At 42.2% G+C, this 17248-nt stretch overlaps 1 protein-coding gene across 5 annotated transcripts in view; it reads right to left on the reverse strand.

Moving 5' to 3' along the window:
- The window catches only part of MALT1 (MALT1 paracaspase), a 39229-nt gene extending 22073 nt beyond the window's left edge, over nucleotides 1-17156 (reverse strand). For 2 of the 5 annotated variants that reach the window (XM_081881437.1, XM_081881436.1), the window contains exons 1-6: nucleotides 15920-16442; nucleotides 12226-12392; nucleotides 9060-9181; nucleotides 8093-8243; nucleotides 3127-3305; nucleotides 930-1026 (exon numbers count right to left, since the gene is read on the reverse strand). In XM_081881437.1, the coding sequence (XP_081737563.1) occupies nucleotides 930-1026; nucleotides 3127-3305; nucleotides 8093-8243; nucleotides 9060-9181; nucleotides 12226-12392; nucleotides 15920-16077 (874 nt within the window). In that variant the 5' untranslated portion in view covers nucleotides 16078-16442. The other 3 variants (XM_081881439.1, XM_081881440.1, XM_081881438.1) reach the window with 3 other exon arrangements.
- Nucleotides 17157-17248: the final 92 nt, after the last annotated feature.

Raw genomic sequence — 17248 nt, forward strand, 5'->3', positions numbered from 1 at the left:
TAGGCCAAAGCCAGCACTTTGAACTGAGCCTGGAAACTAGACTTAGATTTTCTGAATCTAAGGTGAATTTCTTAAGGAGTGGACTTACTAACTGAAGCTCATCCAACACAACAGAGCGCACTTGTGACACCATTGTTAAAGCATCTGCACTGGCTGCCCATCTATTACCGAATCAGATTCAAGGTCCTTGTGATAATTTACAAAGCCCTGACCAGCTTACGTCCAGGGTATCTGAACCTTTACATTCCAGCTCGATCACTGAGATAATCTGCCGGATCAACATCGATTGTTCCCTGAGTTGGTGAGGCTCATCTGACAAGAAGAAACCAAGCCTTTAGGGTCATGGCCCAGGACTGTGGAATACTCTTATCAGTTGAGTTCCAGCAGGTTCCATTGAACTTCTAAACACCTGCGGAAAACTTTAATATTCTGCTAGGCTTATGCAGGCGTTAAGAGAACGCCTACCAACAATAGCCAGCCAATTTCTTATTTTAACTTTATATGTAGCGTTTATTGTATGGTTTTATGTACAATTGTTGTTACCGGTTAGAGTAGGATGCTGGACTAGTTGGGTCACTGGCCTTATCCAGGAGGCCATTCTTATGTTGTAAAGCACTCTGATTTTTTAAAATCAATAGCAGTATGTATTTTTTTTATAAATAAAGAAATATATGAAACAGTGGAGTCAAGGCCCCAGCAGATGAAAGCGATTTTATCCTCAAAATGCTTTGCAAACAAGCAGAGATGAGCCACCGTTGGTTCTACCACCTTTTTTCAGGCCAAAATGTAAAAGACCCCATTCTACCAGGAAAAGCTGGACAGCAAAATATGGATGCAATGGAGGCAGCAAAGTTTGTCACTGAGTAGGCTCACTAATGAGCACTCAACGCCAGATTATGTTTATTACACCCAATAAAGAAGTTTCTTACCTACAACGACTTTTATCTTCCTGCTTTCTTGATTGTCTTGGTTGTTGTATACACGGCACCAATATGTACCTTGGTGTTCAGTGTCTATGCAGGAGACCTAGAAGGATATCTGGTAGGATATACTTAAACTGCATTCTCAATAATTCCATCAGTACTAAGATCAAGACTTAACAAAAAAAATTGTATACCCAAAAACTCTAGAACTGTGCTTAGACGTCCCAAATCGTCTGCTCTGAAATCTAAGCACTGAGGTGGCAAACCTTTGTTTTATCCCTTAACACAGACAACTGGCACATGTTCTATGTTATTTTTTGCAAGTTTTTTTTTAAATAAACAAACCAACAAGTTTTGCTGTCTTGTGGGGAGGTGATTCAGATCTGCAGATTTTGAATCCTCCTTTCATGACCTGTCCTAATACGTGGGCTCCCTTAAGTCTACTACAGGGGTGCAAAGGGCTGGGGGAAATCTACATCTTATATGAATTTTAAGAGGGAGAGAAGAGTTTTCTAAAATAAGACTTTAGTGTCCAAGAACAAAACTGTTACCAACATTACATGAAACTAATAATATATTTGCATAGGTCACTGCGTTGGAGGATTGCATCTAGCTCTACATGAAATTTGAAGTAACGATGAACTATTAAAGACCTTGTGTGCTGTCTCTACCCACCCAGTTAATACCTTAGGAAAGAGGATACATGCAATTAAACTCGCTTCAGAGTTCAGTACTCCAAAGAGATTCAAGCAGATATTATCAGCATGCTAATGACAAGAGCACTAGGAAGTTAAAGAACATTTTCATTCATATATAGAATTTCAAGATCATGCTTTAAAAAGTATTTATTTCCAGGCGGCTTTTAATTTAAATTGGATAACACTGATTTATTTATTATTTATTTTCCAAGCCACCTTTCCAGATGTATTTTTTTTATAAAGCAGAGTACAGAAAAAATGGAAAAGACATTTTAAAAACAAATCATTAAAATGTACAATTAAAAATATTAAAATGGAAAGAGTAGTAAAACTATTATATTCCGAACCAGCCATCCCACATAAACCCTCGCTTACAGCCATTATATGCAATCCTAACAACAATAAAATATATCTCCTAATTAAAGCAGACCAACATAAAAACATGCTGGTCCCAGCTAAAAGGCAACCAGAAAGCAGCTGAAGGACCTCTCAGGGTAGCAAGTTCCACAAACAAGCAGCCATCACCCAAAATGTCCCCTCACTTGCATCCACTGTCCTCAAAATGGCCGGGAGATAAGCATCTACCACGTGGTTCATTGTCAATTTAGTAAAATGTTCCACACGGGGCTGCCTTTGAAAATGGTCTGGCGGTTGCAGCTGGTGCAGAATGCAGCTGCTAGTGTATTAAGTGATTTGTCTTACCAGAATCACATAAAACTCATTCTGTGCAAACTGCACTGGCTGACGGTGTGCTACTAGGTTCGATGCCATCTTGGCAATTAAGGTCTGCAAAGGGGACCCTGCTGGTTTCACAGGGCCTTCTCGGTTGTGGCATCCCAGGTACGGAATGTCCACCTCCAGGAGATTCAGCTTCCCTCATTGGTTGCCATAGACCAGACATGTTCAACTGGTCGACCACGATCGACAGGTGCTCCATATCGATCTCGGTATTAAAAAAAGTGATCGCCTGTGTGCTCCTGATCAATCGCTCCGCACCCCACCCCTGGCGCTATGTCCCATTGCCACCGTCACCGTTTTGCAAGTTTTTTTCCATTCCGCAGTGGCAGAATGTTTGAAGTAGGGAGGATGACATATTGTTGTATGAGTGATTCAGGGCAATTCCCGCCCCGCCCCCCCAAGCTCAACAACTCTTGGCAATGACAATGAGTAGCTCACTGCCAGTTTTATATACTATGAGTAGCTCACTGCCAGTTTTATTATACTGTGAGTAGATCGCAGTCTCTAGAGAGTTGGACCTGCCTGCCATAGACCAAATACTCATCTTTTTCTGCAAGCATTTGGAAATACCTGAATTTATCAGGTCCTGCGATGTGGATAGCTGCTGTTGGATTTTTTTTTCTGATTTTAATGTTTTTAGTTTTATGGTAATAGTATTGCGTATATAGCTACAGTATTTGCTGTGTATCTCCTGCCTTCCATGCTGGAAATATTACTTATGGCAATAACTCTAACAAACAAACAAAGGCAAAAGAGTTAAGACTCACCGTATAGACCTTTTTATCACCATTAGGCAGTGGAGATCCATTTCTGTACCACTGATATTGTGGCATAGGGATTCCTATAGCTCCGCACTGAAGACTCAATGTTTCCCCTACTAGCAGGTTTTGGCACTGTGGATGGATGTAAATATGTATTTTCTTTTCAGGTAAATCCGGACAGTTTCCTTAAATGCAAGATTAAGAAAGGGAATTTGAGATTCTTTAGCAGCTGATGGTAAAAACAGATGGTAAAAATATACAGCTTTCTATAATAAAAAAACCTCTTGCTTATATAAAAGCAATTTTAAAATACAACAACGTTCACGATTTGATAGTAAACAGATTTGGAACATGTGCTACCTCTTTTTAGCAGCAGACCCAAGAAAGGGGAGCTGCAAAATTTGTGAAGGAGAAGAAGCAAGAGGAGTGTTTCATTGCTTCCCTGCTTACCACCTTGCACAGCCACTTACCCCTTCCTAGTTGCTTTTCTAAAGCACATTTTAAAAGATGTTTTTAACTGTTTAAAATATATTTTGTTTTTTAATAGCACAGTTAGAACTTTTTTTGTGCATTTGCCACCCTCGGAGGAAGGGTAGGATATAAATGCACACTGCCCAGGCTTGCACCCTGAGGAGGTCACTTTGCTGCTGCTAACACAGGGACTTGACTTCACCCCTGGAGACACACTCCATTGTCTCTCGAGACAGATGGATGCCGACAACAACCATTTGCCACAGCAAGTGTGGAAGAGAGATTGTGAGGGTGGGTTCAGGGGCAGCGGGGAGGAGGCTCACATAGGAAATCAGCTGACAGGGGAAGGGTCCTCTTGCAGAGCAAAAGCAACAGCCTAGGTTTCAAACTGCATTAAGTATTGAATTATCTTGCCTTAATAGATAAGCTAATTGAAATGTTTTTTTAAAAAGTAAAGATCAGAACCCTGCACAGCAAGTTATTTCAAGTTAGTGACGTGCTCCTCTTTCTCCAAGGTGTTCTGAGAAACTCACATTGAGTTCCTGCGTTTTGTTTCCTGTTAACGCTAAAGCATTGCCAAATATAATCTGCGTAACACACACCCACAGACTCATTCTACACAGCTCAATGCCATGGACAGTAAGGGAATAGCATCAGTCTTCCTGTTTCTTCACAGGTCGCTTGTGTATTTCTAGAGGAGTACATTGAAGGAGTTGCACTTCAGACCCAGGAATGGGAGTGGTATCAGAAGTGCTTGATTGGGAGGAGAACCATGTATGCCCACCTTGAGCTCCTTGGAGAAAAAGGTGGGCTATAAATGCAATAACTGAACAACAACAACAACAACAACAACAACATGGAATTAATTAATGCATGTTCCTAAGCGTATTTAAAACAAAACGAAGCGAAAACTAAGCCTCTGTGGCCAAATATTTCTAATGCACAAACATAAGCTAGCAAGATGTTAGGTATGCACTGAATGTGTGGCACTACAGAGTGCACACATTGTACCATTAAAGCAGAGCAAGGTCTGTCAGAAGTTTTAAACTCAGTTGTTGTGGTCAATCAATCATATGTCAGCATGCATGGATTAAAAGGTTTAGACAACCCAGACACATGCTGCAGTTGCCACCTAACCTGTCAAGGGCTTTGGATTAAAGGTTCAACATCATCATGTACTGCATGCATTGAAACTCTCTGGTCTTCCTACAGCTCCAGATGCTCTCATTTTATACGACACGAAGAGCAGGCAGACTGTGTTCAAGGAAGTCCAACAATTGATGTGCTCTGCACGTATACAAGGCTGCTTTCATAGAAGACACCAAAATAATTTACTAGGTATTTTGTGCGTGTAATGGCTTCATGAGATACATTTAAAGACATCTCTTGAAGCCGTTATATACATGATACAAATAATTTCGAAACAGGAAATATTCAAAACAGAAAATTCCCCAAGATGTGCCCAACAGCCAGGTAACTGGGTTCCAGCCAAGGAATCATTTTTTCTTTCCCAGAGGCATTCCTGTTGATCATTCTCTTATTCACTACTACCACGTCAGTTCATCCATCACACAACTAAACAGATTTTCACAAATAACATGAATAATATTTCCGTATCTCTTAGGTGTTTTTAACCATATGCACACATGCTTCTTTCCCAATCTTCTACTGTTACCAATTAACCAGAGTGCGGCACATGCAGCTTTACAAACCCTGCTTAATAGCTAATCATGCCTTGACACAAATGTTGAACACAGAATAGGGGCAGGAGAAAGAATTAAATGGAGGATTGAGGAAGAGCCATGCTCTGACCTCCTAAGTAAGGGAAATGTTTTGACTGCAAATCTTTTGGTCTCTATGGGCTCCTTCAGCTATAAATTCAATTAATAATAATAAAAATTAAGAAAGCCGAACAAATTAAGCGCCATATGACATTGAGACCTTCTTTTCAATTCAAACAAGCCCCTGGAAATGTAGCTATTTAAATTATCAGAAGGACATCTAATGTTAATAGAAATGGTCTATAAAGATTGTAAATTTAATTTTTTTTAATCAAAGAGAGAAACGTATAGCATCTGAACTCTCCTCCTGGGGGAGTCTTATAGCCCTCCCATTTTTTCTTAACTGTAGTTCATTTGAACATGCATAAATGCAAAAATCAGTGTAACGTCAGAACAGTTTGACAATAATACGAAATCCTCTTTTAAGATCAGGTAGTCAGAAAAGACTGAAGAGCATTTCTTGCACAAACCATAGTGCTAGGAGAGTGATGACAATAATATAAACAGCTGGGGTAGGACGGCTCATTCCAGGGTCATGGCCTGCTCCCTTGTAATTGCACTGTAGTTATTACTGTTTTCCTCATATGAATACTTCCCTGGTATAATGTTACACACAAAATACTGCAGTTTTCTGCAAAAATTACTGCTTTATAATAGATTCTTCTCTGTGCAGTTTCAAGGTGGCTCATTGACCTTTGGATGCCGGGAACGCCATCAAAATTTCATGAATTATGGAACAGTTTGGCATAATTAATCATAACTTTTCCAGGGTAGTGTACTATGAACTGGGAAGTAACTTAACCTTCTGAAACCAGAAGTGTAGTTTGGTGTCTGTGGAAAAAGGGAACCTGGCAGAAGAAAATGCTCTTTACGGCTGTGGATGATTCAAGCAATTTTAGTGAAACCGAAACAAGGTCACAGAACATGATTCTCAGGACCTCTCCAGACAATCAGTTTTTGGAGCAATAAATATACTCTTAGTTTTCCTTGTGGCACAGCTATGCTTTACTCAGAGTAGACCCACTGAAATTAATGAACATGACTAAGCTATGTCCATTAATCTTAGTGGGTCTAATTTGATTAAAACTTAGCTGGATACCACCCACAGTGTCTAGGTCTGTAACATTTGGAAATGGAAAATTCCGCCTCAAATCCCCACTGGGCTATAGAATTCACTATGTAGTCTGAGGCAACTCTCTCTCTCTCTCTCTCTCTCTCTCCCTCCCTCTCCGTCTTATCTCATAGGCTGTGAAGCAAATACACCATCATCTTGAGCTTCGTAAAGAAAAGGTAGCATATGAGAATAACAAATAATACAGTGTGCAAAGTCTATACACCCTCCCTCGAGTTTGTACTTCTGTTGCAAGGTATCACATTTCCCCTGCACTCAGTGAGCTATGTTTTGTTGAGGGGGAATGCAATTATTTCTCTCTGCTACTGCAATTGTCAAATTTATCTACTGAATGCTGACTGTAACAACTCTATCTACTCCACTATAGCTGCTTTAAATGTCCTCTTTTTATTGAGTGCAAGAATACTCACCCAGTCCTTAACTCAGTGGCAGACGTAGTAAAAAGTACCCCTCTCCACAATAAACCATCATTTTGTGAATGTTTCACTTGTAGTTTTTCAGGGGTGTGGGGATTTGAGGGGGGGGGGTTGAACCTGCACGTTCCCCCTCTCAGTTTGGGAGAACATATCTAAACTGAATACATTTTTTTTGACAGAGGTGAATTATCTCCTCCCAATGCCTCACAACCATTCCATGAAGATCACGGTATCATACTATTGACACATCTTCAATCCCTACCTGGAGATGCCAGAAATTGAATCTGGGACCTTCTGCATTCAAAGCAAGTGCTCTACCACTAATAATAATTTTATACCCCGCCCATCTGGCTGGGTTGTCCCAACCACTGAGCTATGGTCCTATTTGTATGTGTGCTTGCCTGCTCAAGCAGAGGCTGACTGGGGTGGGGAGAACAATAAATCATGCAGAGATTATCACAAAAATGACTTTGGGACTTACATTGACTGAGCATCTGAATAAGCCCTAGATTAGGGAAGACCAAAAGAGACTGAAGGGTAGGAGGGGATCTGAACATATACTTTAATTGTAACTCGGGGCCCATTTATGCAGCCAGTGGAATCAAATGGCTATGCTTTTTATAGACTGAATCACCTCAGGCTCTAGGTGGTGGCAAGTCTGAATGCTTCCCTAATGGGGAAATACCTCCCTTCACAAAGAAAGCTAAGATGTCAGGCAAAGGCCACACTCGTGACAAGCAGCTTTTTATTATGTGGGGCATTTACCCTCTGCACCTTTAACATCATGCACAACATTAACCCTCTGCACCTGCTAAGTGAGGTGGTAAGCCTCAGGAAAAAGCATTTCCATTTGATTCTACTACTTATAGGAAGTGGCTGCAAGTTGAAACAAAGCAGAAAAAAAGAGGGGGGAACAATCCTGTTCTCAAGACGGAGGCATGGAGAACAACGGACAGGAGCACCTGTACTTTCTGGAAGCAGGAACTATAGAGCAGGAGGAAAATTCCATCATCAGTGGCTCTACGCCGGTCTGAGACATTCTTTACAATCATTACCAAGAGAAGAAAAAACAGTAACACGTAAGCAGCCATAACCCACTGGCCGCAAAGACCCAAAAGCATCATCGTCGCAGCAGAATGCTTTTATTGTATGACATACGTTTCTTAACTCACCATGGCAAGCTCCTTGGATTTCGCAGACATCAAGCTGTGCCCACTGGCTGAACTGGTAAGTATAGTCACTGTTTACTCGGCATATGTAAAAACCAGCATCCTCTGCACTTACTTGGTTGAGCACCAGTTCTTGGGTATTGCCACGTGGAACCTGAGTTAGAAACAAAAATAATAAAATGCAAATTGCAACGATGGAGGATAAAGCACAATAGTACTTGCTTTTTCATACAAGAACTATAATCAAATATGAACATATGAACATTAAAGGAGCTATGCTGGATCAGGCCAAAGGTCCATGTAGTCCAACATTCTGTTATCCAAGTGGCCAACTAGACTCTATAGGAAGCTTGGAAGTGGGACCTGAATACCACAGCACTCTCCCCACGTTATTCCAGCAACTGACATTCAGAAGCAAGCCAGTAGAGGCAGAATATAGCAATCATAGCTTAAAAAAAGTCTTATCATCAAAGAATTCATCAAGAATTTCAAGCCATACAAGTTAATAGCCTGTGGAAGGGAATTCCAATTCTGTTCAGGAAATGCCATAGTTTTAATTATGCACTGTGCAATTAATTATTTTATTTTGGCTATCTTGGATCTTCCAATAGTCAGCCTCTTTGGATGGCCATGAGTACTAGTATTTCCAATTTGTCCACACCATTTGTAATTGAATAAACCTCGCTTTTTCAAAAAGAAAAAGGCCAAATGTTTATAGGCGAGTTGCTCTAATTCCCTGGCCATTTTGGGTTCCCTTTTCTGAATCCTTTCTAGATCTACAATATCCTTTTAAACGTGAAGCAACCAGAACTGTACACAACATTCCAAGTATGGTCTCACCATTGGTTTGCAGAATGGCATTATGATATTGGCAGTTTTATTTACCAGCTAAGAATAATGACCATTTTGCTTCACAGTTTACTTATCAACACTCCCGTTATTCCCAGAGCTTCCTTGTAAATTGATTTACCGCTTTGTTTTCTTTGAACCACTGATAATGAAGAAGTGGATAACCAGCTGCCCAGCAGCTTAGCTTCACTGTTTGGCCAGATAGAACAGCTTGAGATTCTGGTTCTACAACAATCGTTATACCTGTAAAAAAAGAAAAGACAAGCCATGTTTAATGCAAAAGATTGAACCATTTACACTTGATGTTTTATTATTAACGTAATTGTGAATTGTTTGCAAGACAATTTGAGAATAAAGTCCTGTTACTTCTTTTGTTTGACATCTCACTGGCTTTTGATATCATTGTGTCAGCCGAACCCAAGGTGGAGGTTTGGTACTCCCAAGCAAACCATGGGTGGTAAATCAAGAACAAACCTTGACTTGGGAATATCTCTAGAGAGAAACAAACCACATGGCCGGGTTCAGATGACAAAGCAAGCCCAAGCCTCTCGTGTGGCCAGAATCACAGACTGACGGAAACCAGAGCGCACGGAAAGGCCATTTACCTTCCCGCCCTAGCGGAACCTATTTATCTACTTGCACTGGTTTACTTTCGAACTGCTAGGTTGGCAGAAGCTGGGACAGAGCATTGGGAACTCACCCCGTCACAGGTATTCAAACTGCCAACCTTACAATCGGCAACCTCAAGAGTCTCAGTGGTTTAGACCACAGCGCCAACGAAGACCTTAAGCCAACAAAGGTGAATAAAATCACAACAATGAAGACTTTAACCTCTATATTGCATTGGCAGATGGTCATTAAATTCAATTTGCTCTCTACACAGTCAAGGTTACAATGTCAACATATGCAAGCAGAATATTTCTCATTTGCCTGGAATTTTGATGGGATTGCTGTTATAGAACTCTCAGAAGGAGCACCTGTTTTTATTCAGCACTACTGCAAAGTGGCAACATTATAGCCACATTCACCTTAATGGTCTGTGGCTGATAAGCAACCCCATCCTTTGTGTATACACAGATGTACAAACAGAGTAGCTTGAACTGACATAGCTAAAGTAATCAACCAGCATGGCACACCTATCTTATTCTGTTGTGAAATAAAATTCCATTCATGATTCACGCATCACTATGGAGGGGGGATTTGCCTTCATGCTGATGGATTCTCCTTCTGCCTGGCCTAGACATGTTTCAGACTGCCCTCTTCCCCAAGCAATTCTACTTTTAAAATGGCTTTTGATCTGATTTCATTTAGATGTAAATTCTGACCCATTGGTTTGTATTTACTTTTTAATATTGAAGATGAAGATGTAAACAATCTCTGTACTTCACTCATTCACAGTCACAGTTATATTTTTTATTTGCCTTTGATTGCCTTTGATTTTTATTTGCCTTTGATTGATCTGTACATCCTATTTGATTTTTTGTGTTACTAAACACACAGACACATTCCTCCCCTCTAATCTGACTCTATTTCCAAATATAAACAAATGATACCAAACAGGCATGTGAAGTCGCATACGGAACAACTAATTTGAAACAAATATATAAAGTAAGAAATTTTATGAATGGCAACGTTTTGCGAATTTTTCTTTATGTGATCTAACAGAAGAAAGGAAGCGATTTTGCCCCACCCGCTTTTTATTTATTTCTCTTTCTTGTTTGGTTATTGATAACGGATTTTAATTCTGGTTTCTGATAACTTGACAATGTTTAACTTGTTTTAAGACTCAACTGGTAATATTTAGAAAGCTTAGCATTGGTTACTCTACAACAAGGAGGTGTCTTCTATGATACTAGGTGTTTAAATGGTAAATTATACAGAAACCTTAAATGAGTCCAAAAATGTTGGTGCAATAACATCTCAATAGTTTGAGGGGCCTTAAAGCCCTAAGTAATAAATTATAATTATAATTATATTATTAAAAAAGGAGGGGGAGAGAAAGACAGCTTTGTGGAGCCAAAATTCACATGAGAGATGTTCCATGTCCTCCTGTCCATCATGCATCCTGCAGCAGCCTTGGACTAAAACAAGGGTTTTCTACAGTACCACCAATAAAGGTGACGGATTCTCACACCAGAGGTCCAGTACACACTGCAGTCACTGCATGCAAGGCCAACTCAACACCTTAAGGCAAGATGCTACACTGATATGGTGCCAACTAAAAGAGCCTAATTTGCACGCATGCTATTTCCTACCACATTCTGTATTAAGACTCTTTCAAGACACAGATTCATGGCTTTACCAGCAGTCAACTCCCCCACTCTGCCTTATTTACTATTTTTGTTTTGCATGATGAAGAGGTCTGGAGAATTCAAAAGCCTGCACACTATTTCATGATACTGTGGTTGGCCTGACAAACGTATTGCCCTGATATGCATGGGATTTTTCTTATGGGCCAATACTGTTACCTTTACTTTTCATGTGATTCGTATAGCTGTCATTCCACTCCATCCTAAATACTTATTTGCCTGTGTGGCAGCTCACTGCATCAGAACCCTGGCTTCCGAAAGTCTGCTTTATATTTTGTCTTTAGCATACCCTAAGTACACTGGGTCATGGATTGCCAGGTTACATATGTTAAATCTAGTGAGGTGGACTGTGGTCCACAAAATCTTCTTCCATAATATATTTGCCAATACAGTGGTACCTCGGTTTAAGAACAGTCCTGTTTACGAACGATTCGGTTTACGAACTCCACAAAAGAGGAAGTAGTGTCCAGATTTGAGAATTTTACCTTGGTCTAAGAACGGAATCTGAATGGTGGAAGGGCACCGGCAGCGAGAAGCCTTATTAGGGAAAGCGTGTCTCGGTTTAAGAACGGTTTCGGTTTAAGAACAGACTTCCAGAATGGATTAAGTTCATAAACCAGGGTACCACTGTATTTATTCTTGCTGCAAGAGACTAAAATGGCTACCAGTCTGGAAAATGTTGCACTTAGCATAAAAGTAGCCTGATTCTGAGTCTGCACGTGTAGACCTTTAAAGTCTCCCTCCCAACAGGTGAAGAAAGCTGAAGGGCCTTTGATAGCTCCAAAACAAGACAGGTAACTGAAATGAGAGGAGAAAGCTGACCACTCACCCTTCCTTCCCTCCCAGTTATGATTTTAGCCTCCAATATTTTCTTGCCTGTTGGTGGAAGCCTTCCAAGTTCTGAACCAGAAGAGCCAAACCACCTTCCAAATTTTCAGCATAACACATAACTCAGATTTAGCAGAACCATAAACTCACTTGGGGGGTTGAGACACTGAAGTGCCTCAGTGTGTTCTAAAGCCTGTAGCAATTCTGTCAGCTCCAACACAGTGCAACCTCTCTCTCCCATTAGTTGAAGAAGACTCCAGCTTGGACTTCCTTCAGGCTCCAGTACTTGGAGAGAACACTGTTCCAATTCCAGGGAACTGCAAAGAATCATAAAATATAAAAAAGAAAATATTTTTATATTTATATAATTATGAAAGGTAAAAAGGTAAAGGACCCCTGGACAGTTAAGTCCAGTCAAAGGCGACTATGGGGATGCAGTGCTCATCTCGCAGAGCAACGGGAGCTCACCTCGCCACGGGGATTCAAACCAACAACCTTCTGATCGGCAAGCCCAAGAGGCTCAGTGGTTTAGACCACAGTGCCACCCACATCCCACTATGATATGACTATGACTAATTATGGGACTAAAAACCTTTCTTCCCTAGAACATGCCTCAAAAACGAGTTCTGGTGCTAGAGTGAAATATGTGAATGTAGACTGCCCAGCTATTTATATCAAACACTTCCTCAATACAACTTCTCGGTTCCTTTTAACAAGAATATGACTCCGTATTTACAGTGATGCTTTAAGCCCCATATTTACTTAACTCTTTTGTCTATAATATTCCAGCTTATCATTAGCCTCATTTCTAGAGAGTGTCTATTTACTTTGATGAAGGATTCATGCAATGTTATGAATCCCAGTATCAGAATACTGTTGCTCACAATTTGGCTATCTTGGACAACAGAACAAACTGAAGTGGGAAACCTGCCATCCAGAGGCTACTACTGCCCACCCCCCACCCCACCCCCGATCGTCCCAGTGCCCTCCAGGGGGCGGTATCATCCACTTTGGGAAACACTGGGCTGGATGATCCTCAGAGTCCCTTCCAACTCTATGATTCTATGAAATTGTTGAAATAAATACACTGCATTGCAGGGGGTGGACTGGATGACTCTTGGGGTCCCTTCTGACTCTGCAATCCTATGATTCTATGAAATGTAATAACTGTGTTTAGCTGATTATATTTTTTTTTATCATGATGGGTTCCTCTGGGAAGAAACATAGAGTCCAATATGTTATCCTTTAAATGCTGCCTTGATTCAAAAACCCATTAAAGGAAGCCTAAAGGATAGCTGCTATGGCTATGTTCTACCTCAGTGTTTTTCAACCACTGTTCCGCGGCACACTAGTGTGCCGCGAGATGTTGCCTGGTGTGCCGTGGGAAAAATTGAAAAATTCGAAAGATTTTTTTTTAAAAAATGTCAAATTTTCGCCCACTAGGCGGGCGCCGGACTGTGTCCTGGGTATGGGCGGGGTGGGGTTTTTGACCCCACCCTCGGCCAGCAGGGGCGCCGATTGGCGCTCCTCAGGGGGACACCCTCCACTTTTCTGATGTCCGGGCTGTGATTGGTCCAGACTCCAGCCTGGACCTATCACAGGAGGACATCATCTTCCGACTTCCTTCCCGCCCGAGCACAGTGTGCGCAGCAGCGGAGAGAAGAAGACGTCGTGACTCGAGTCACCAGGAGGACCGGAGCAGGAGGAGACGGAACTAAACTAAATACAGAGAGAGACTGAGAGCTGTTGACGAAGAGCTACGTGTGTGTCTTTCTTCGATTCCAACCAGAATATCAGCTTTGTGTTCAGCCAAACAGGCCCAGGTTGCGCACTGAATAAAGTATTTTATAATTTTTCATATTTCTGTTTACTTACTATTTCATAATAAAGTAATTATAAAATACTTTCTTTGTGTTTATTTGATTCCTATTCAAGAGAATTACTTTATATATAGTCAATGTAGGCACAGAGTTAATTTTTTTAACATTTTCTGATGGTGGTGTGCCTCGTGATTTTTTTCATGAAACTAGTGTGCCTTTGCTCAAAAAAGGTTGAAAAACACTGTTCTACCTGCACTGTCAGGTCTTTCCCCCCTCGCTTTCCAATGAAGTTTTCTATTGTTCTACTTTTACTGTCTGCTTTTCCAAGATCCACCTGAAAATTATTTTTATTGGAATACTTTGAAATAAGTTAAGACATGACAGCTCAATAGCACACACTTCTCTTGTGCTATTTAAATATTAAAGGGGGGAAAGGTACTGAAAATTATTAATATACCATTTTAGCATGCCTGAAGAGCTGGGCAGATAAATATATAGCTGCCACACCCACCCACCCCAAAAAATTAATTACAACTTTGATTTTAGATTTGGCCACTGTTGCATCCCTTCCAGTTGCCTAATTTGATTTGTGCTTTGTCCATTCATTAAGTTGCCCATTCATTTTATGAAAGCATGCATTCCTAAAAGGGACATGTCTTCCATTGCGAAACACATACTGTGGTGTAAATCCTTCCAGGAAAACCCAAACCCCATTATCACTTCTTTTGGCCCTTAGAAACAGTGAAGAGGTTTGAGATAACTTTGGGGGAGCCTGATTTTCCTCCTGGTCCTACCTCTTGAAAGCCAATCTATTATTTTTGTTGGGTTGGCATCTGTCTGTCTCAGGAGTCAATGGAGAAGTGCGCATTTGGCAGAATTGCAGTGCCTGCTGTGGCTGTAAATAACACCCCCCAACAACAACATGGCGGGGGTCACGATGCAGCATATAGAAGTGAACTCAGTCATGGGTGTAGCCAGGATTTTTGTGGGAGGTGGCGGCTTTTGAGGGCAGAACCTCAGATTTATACTGATTTTGACTAGGGGAAGACAGCTCCCTGCCCCTATAAACTCAGCACACATTAAACAGTCATTTCAAGAGCATCATGCAAACATATCCTTTTGAGCACTGGACCCTGCATAGCTTTGCAAATGTGCAGGCACTTTTTTGTTTTAGTTTAGCCTTCATATATGGTTCATTTTGCATAACATAAATCCCTGCATGTTTTACGTAAACTAAACCACTCAGAATTCCATTATTACATCCATCAAAACTTCAACAACACTGTTGAATTTATCTTAATGCTGTCAACGTTTTCAAGTATACACAATTTCCTCCCCATATATTCCATAAACATGCCCTATCTTCTTTAAACGCATGTTCTTCTTGTTCTCTTATTCTATATATAAGGTCCGCAAGCCGCGCATATTCCATCAGTTTAAGTTGCCATTCTTTGGTTGGGACCTCGCTGGTTTCCCCATTCTGGGACTAATGAAACACGGGCCGCAGTAGTAGTGGCGTACATAAATAATCTTTATTGACACCTGGGAATTTCCATCTGAATTATCCCCAACAAAAAGGACTCTGGGTTTTTTTTGTATTTTTTAGGAAAGTGCTTTTAAACATCCCCCCACCCCACCCCAAAAAAAATTCATTATAAATTACAGTATTTCCCAATACTCTTTTACCCTTTTACACGTCCACCACATATGAAAGATTCTTTCATAAGGCTTAGCCGTCTCTAACCCGCTCTTAAAAGCTATGCAAGCGGGCGGCCGTCATGTGGCAGCGAGTTCCACTGTTTAAACTGTGTGCGAAGAAGCACTTTTCTCGCCCTGCCCCGAGTCTCCTCATCCAGCATCGCTGGGGGAGCGTCTTCCTCCTCCTCCTCATCCACGCAAAGCGCCCACAAACGGGTTTCAGGCCAGTCGACGAAAGCCTCGCAAAAAGAGAGAGAGAGGCCTGCCTTTCCCTCGACGGCCTGAGGGACCAGCGAGGTCCCCGCACCCCTTACCCCTCGCCTCACCTCAGCTTCACGCCGCGGTGGCTGCCGGCCAGCTGCGCCAAGTCCCTCCAGCCTCTGCCCGGAGCCGCCCGGTCCAGAGAGCCGCTCAGCCTCCTCAGCAGCGGCTCCTCGAGGCGGTGGATGGGCAGAGGGGCGGCCGGCGGCAGCGAGCCCGCCATGCCGGCGCCGGTGGAGGAGGCTTGTCCCCTCAGAAAGACTTCTTTTCCCCTCGGACTTGGCGTGCGAAAAGCGAAAGGGAAGCGAGGCGCCGCGAAACTCCTCAGGAAATCCCCGCCCCGTCGTAGCAGGAAGCCCGCGGAGGCCCCGCGCCGGAGCCTCGCCTCGCTTCTCCTCAGCCGCCCGCCCTCTCCAGGCTGTGGGGAAGCCGACACCGGGGCAGGCAGGCAGGCAGGCAGGCAGGCCGCGCCGCCGCCTCTCCGAAATTTCGCGCGCCTTTCCCGCCCCTCTCAGAGGGGACTTCGTGTTTGCCCGGCTTGGGAGGGAGGCACCTGTGTGGCCCCTCTCCAAAATCAGACCTCCTGCTTCTTTGCTGAGGGGGGCGGGTTAATGCGTGCATATTTTTTATTACTTCATTTTCATTTACCTCTCTCTCTAGCAGCGTCCCGCCTTTCCTGCAAGGAGCTCAAGGTGCCGTGTTGGTGGTAGGAATAATAATAATCAGCAATGCATTATAGGTTTGGACCTGTGCAATGAAATGTTGCAGAGTGCCGTGCTTTCCTGCTTGTTTTCTAAAATGCCCTGGGCCATTCTTGGATGTGGCAAGACTCTATGAAACAAGACTCTGTGAAGTCTGTTGTGAAACAGATAACACTTGCCCCAGTTTTTGTACTGTACATTAAGGCATGAGTGTAGCCATAGGGAGGGGCAGCTGCCCCCCTAAAAAATCAATAAAATATATAGCAAACTGAGGTTCTGCCCCGTCCCCCAAACAAAAGGCCTGCCCTCCCTAACAAAAACCCTGCATTCAGACCTGCTGAAACTGCAATACATAGCCCACTAAAATGCAATATATGAAGCAGACTTCACAGCACCCGATTTTGCTATCTTCGGTGGTTTTCCTTCATATGCTTAAATACATACGCTTCAGGATACAGACTCCGCTAACCCAGAAATAGTACCTCGGGTTAAGAACTTTGCTTCAGGATGAGAACAGAAATCGTGTGGCGGCGGCGCGAGGCCCCATTAGCTAAAATGGTGCTTCAGGTTAAGAACAGTTTCAGGTTAAGAACGGACCTCCAGAACGAATTAAGTACTTAACCTGAGGTACCACTGTACTGTGATTCTCAACATCTGCCTACTCAGATGCAAGTTCTCTGAGTACAGTGGGAC

Source organism: Podarcis erhardii, assembly GCF_964252035.2.
Source record: "Podarcis erhardii genome assembly, chromosome: 11".
NCBI lineage: Eukaryota > Metazoa > Chordata > Lepidosauria > Squamata > Lacertidae > Podarcis > Podarcis erhardii.